Genomic DNA, 1,632 nt, shown 5'->3' with positions numbered 1-1,632 from the left:
TGTACGTGCACATAGACCAGTCCAGGTTAAGTTGGTCTTTGTCTTTAGTCAAGACAAGAAAACTGGTGTTTGTAACTGGTTTCTATGGTTTTGCTGGTTTCTCTCCAGGCTGAGCGGCTGTAACCTGTCAGAGAGAAGCTGTGAAGCTCTGTCCTCAATTCTCAGCTCCCAGTCCTCTAGTCTGAGACACCTGGACCTGAGTAACAACGACCTGCAGGACTCGGGAGTGAAGCTGTTGTCTGCTGGACTGAGGAGTCCAGACTGTAGACTGGAAAGTCTTAGGTCAGGATAAGTGTAGATATTAAACAGTTGATATTTAAATATTGTGTACGCTGCTTTAGGTTCATGTTAGTGATTGTTCAACATGTACAGTACAGTAGATGATATTCAACATCTGTGGGATTTTTCTTCTTGCATTCATTAAATTTTCCTAATTCCAGCCTGTCAGGCTGTCTGGTCACAGAGGAAGGCTGTGCTTCTCTGGCCTCAGCTCTGAGCTCCAACCCCTCCCATCTGAGACAGCTGGACCTGAGCTACAACCATCCAGGAGACTCAGGAAGGAAGCTGCTGTCAGCTGGACTGGAGGGTCCACACTGGAGACTGGACTGTCTCAGGTACAGATGGACCACAGACCAGACTCTCTCTGGTATAACTAGAGATGATAGATTTATAACTGAGAACTCTTTTCCATCTCTGGTAAATCACATTCACACCTGGAAGCTGCCCAGTACAACCACAGTCTGACCTGCTGCCACTGAGCAGCTCCATTGGAGCAGCTGGGGTCAAGGGTCACATGCTCACTTCTCTATCTTGAGGCCACCACTGCCCCCAAGTTCTTTTATCATTATCTTTATTTATAACTTTCAGCGAGTCATCATTGCCTCTTAACGTGTCTTTTAACAGTAAAAACATTGAGTAAATACATTCTTCATATTATGACTTTGTTAATTAAATCTTTAAATCCATCTATTCATCAATTTTCTTCTGCTTATCTGAAGTCGGGCTGCAGAGGCAGCAGGTCCACTAGGGCTGCCCAGATATGACCACAAACGTGATGGTTAGTCTTTGGTTCCAGATCTGGTGCTGTACGTAGACCTGAGTCCAGCCATATCTAAAGGTACCAAACCTTTCTATCCCCCACACCAACTCAGGATCCTTCCCCGCCAGAAGGCAACGTGCCATGTCCCTAGAGTCAGTCCATAATGGTGGGAATCAGCACACCCAGGCTCTGACCTCACCTGTCATCTGTCCCAGCCCCAATTCCTATCCCTGCAGGTGGTGGGCTCACGGGGTGGCGGTTCCACAGAATGTCTTTTGCCTGACCAGGCCATATGGGTCAAGGCATGGCCACCAGATGCTCGCTGATGAGCTCTCCTCCCAGGTCTGGCTCCAGTGTCCCTTATCTGGGTGAGGTAACATGGTCCCAACATGTCAGGGGTTTTGGAATTGCTCTTTGTCCAGCCCCTCCTCAGGGACCAGTTTGCCTTGGGAGACCCTATCAGGGGCAGTTTACACAACAAACTCCCAGTATCAGTGGGGAGCACGAACTCCTCCACTACATTAAGGTAGACATTTAAATGACAATAAAAAGCAACAGTCCATATAATTACAAGGTACAGCTGCTTTCCTGCT

General features: G+C 47.6%; 1 protein-coding gene across 1 annotated transcript in view; it reads left to right on the top strand.

The window, feature by feature from the left end:
* Nucleotides 1-1,632, top strand: part of LOC109953314 (NACHT, LRR and PYD domains-containing protein 3-like) — a 6,090-nt gene that overhangs the window by 3,034 nt on the left and 1,424 nt on the right. Inside the window, exons 3-4 of the mRNA XM_020588760.1 lie at nt 109-282; nt 441-614. Of these exons, the coding sequence (XP_020444416.1) occupies nt 109-282; nt 441-614 (348 nt within the window). The remainder of the gene's footprint in view (nt 1-108; nt 283-440; nt 615-1,632) is intronic.

This window comes from Monopterus albus, unplaced genomic scaffold (genome assembly GCF_001952655.1).
Source record: "Monopterus albus unplaced genomic scaffold, M_albus_1.0 scaffold617.1, whole genome shotgun sequence".
Taxonomy (NCBI): Eukaryota; Metazoa; Chordata; class Actinopteri; order Synbranchiformes; family Synbranchidae; genus Monopterus; species Monopterus albus.
This window is presented reverse-complemented; position numbering and strand designations above follow the sequence as displayed.